Raw genomic sequence first — 826 nt, 5'->3', positions numbered from 1 at the left:
TTTTTTATTTCATACAGTTTACAGTTCAGACTCACCTGCTTGCCTGACAGGCAAATCCAGCTGATCAGACATGGTGACACGCAGCAGAGTAGAAACAAAGTTTACCTGGGTGTGACCCTGTAAAGAAGAATTGAAAACAAACCAGTTATAGACACCTTCATTAAATTGTAGATCGTGTTCTTGCTGTAATGTGTTGTACTGTAGGAGGATGACAGTGGCTTTAAGCGACTTGGTAAATATGCTACCATTAGAAGGAACTCAGGAGGTCGGTTACCTTTTCAAAAAGGTGATTAATAATTTTGTGTTTTTACATTATGTATTCAAAAAACAAACAAATCCCATGGGCTCCATTTTTAAACCATCAGCTTACATCACAACTCCTACAGCAGAAACACAAACTCATGGTGGTTGCAACATCAGTGAGTCGTTCAAAAGAACTATTTTAATAAACACCGGCGCTCACATTAACCAGCTGTTACCCACAACAGTGCAGGTCTTTTTGGCTGCTATGGCACAACAAATCCAAGTCAAACGTGAGTGAGCGAGTGGTAAAGTGACTAAGGTCAGGTTTATTTCTGGGTTAAAGGGGGTCAGCCAGTAATAAACATACAGCTGATTCCAAATATCACACTGGTATGCAGAGCTACGGCACAAATAGTATTCAGAGTATTTCCTTGTTCCTTGATGTGCCTTCTACCACAATGCAGCTCATATGTCTCAATGTAATTTCTTTTTAAAGGGCATGTAATGTATTGTGCATTTTGTGAAGCCTTAGTCCATTTTTATTTGGCCATTTTCCATGAGAGACAAAGTCAGAGTTTATGAC

The 826-nt window shown here is 39.3% G+C and overlaps 1 protein-coding gene across 2 annotated transcripts in view; it reads right to left on the bottom strand.

Moving 5' to 3' along the window:
- The window catches only part of ipo7 (importin 7), a 14,526-nt gene that overhangs the window by 11,887 nt on the left and 1,813 nt on the right, over window positions 1–826 (bottom strand). For both annotated transcript variants that reach the window (XM_035682558.1, XM_035682559.1), the window contains exon 2: window positions 36–117. In XM_035682558.1, coding sequence (XP_035538451.1) covers window positions 36–117 — 82 coding nt within the window. The remainder of the gene's footprint in view (window positions 1–35; window positions 118–826) is intronic.

Source organism: Morone saxatilis, unplaced genomic scaffold (genome assembly GCF_004916995.1).
Source record: "Morone saxatilis isolate NCDOM2014 unplaced genomic scaffold, NCSU_SB_2.0 Contig11, whole genome shotgun sequence".
In the NCBI taxonomy this organism is placed as follows: Eukaryota; Metazoa; Chordata; class Actinopteri; family Moronidae; genus Morone; species Morone saxatilis.
Note: the sequence above shows the minus strand (reverse complement) of the source record. Positions and strands in the feature narration are given on the sequence as shown.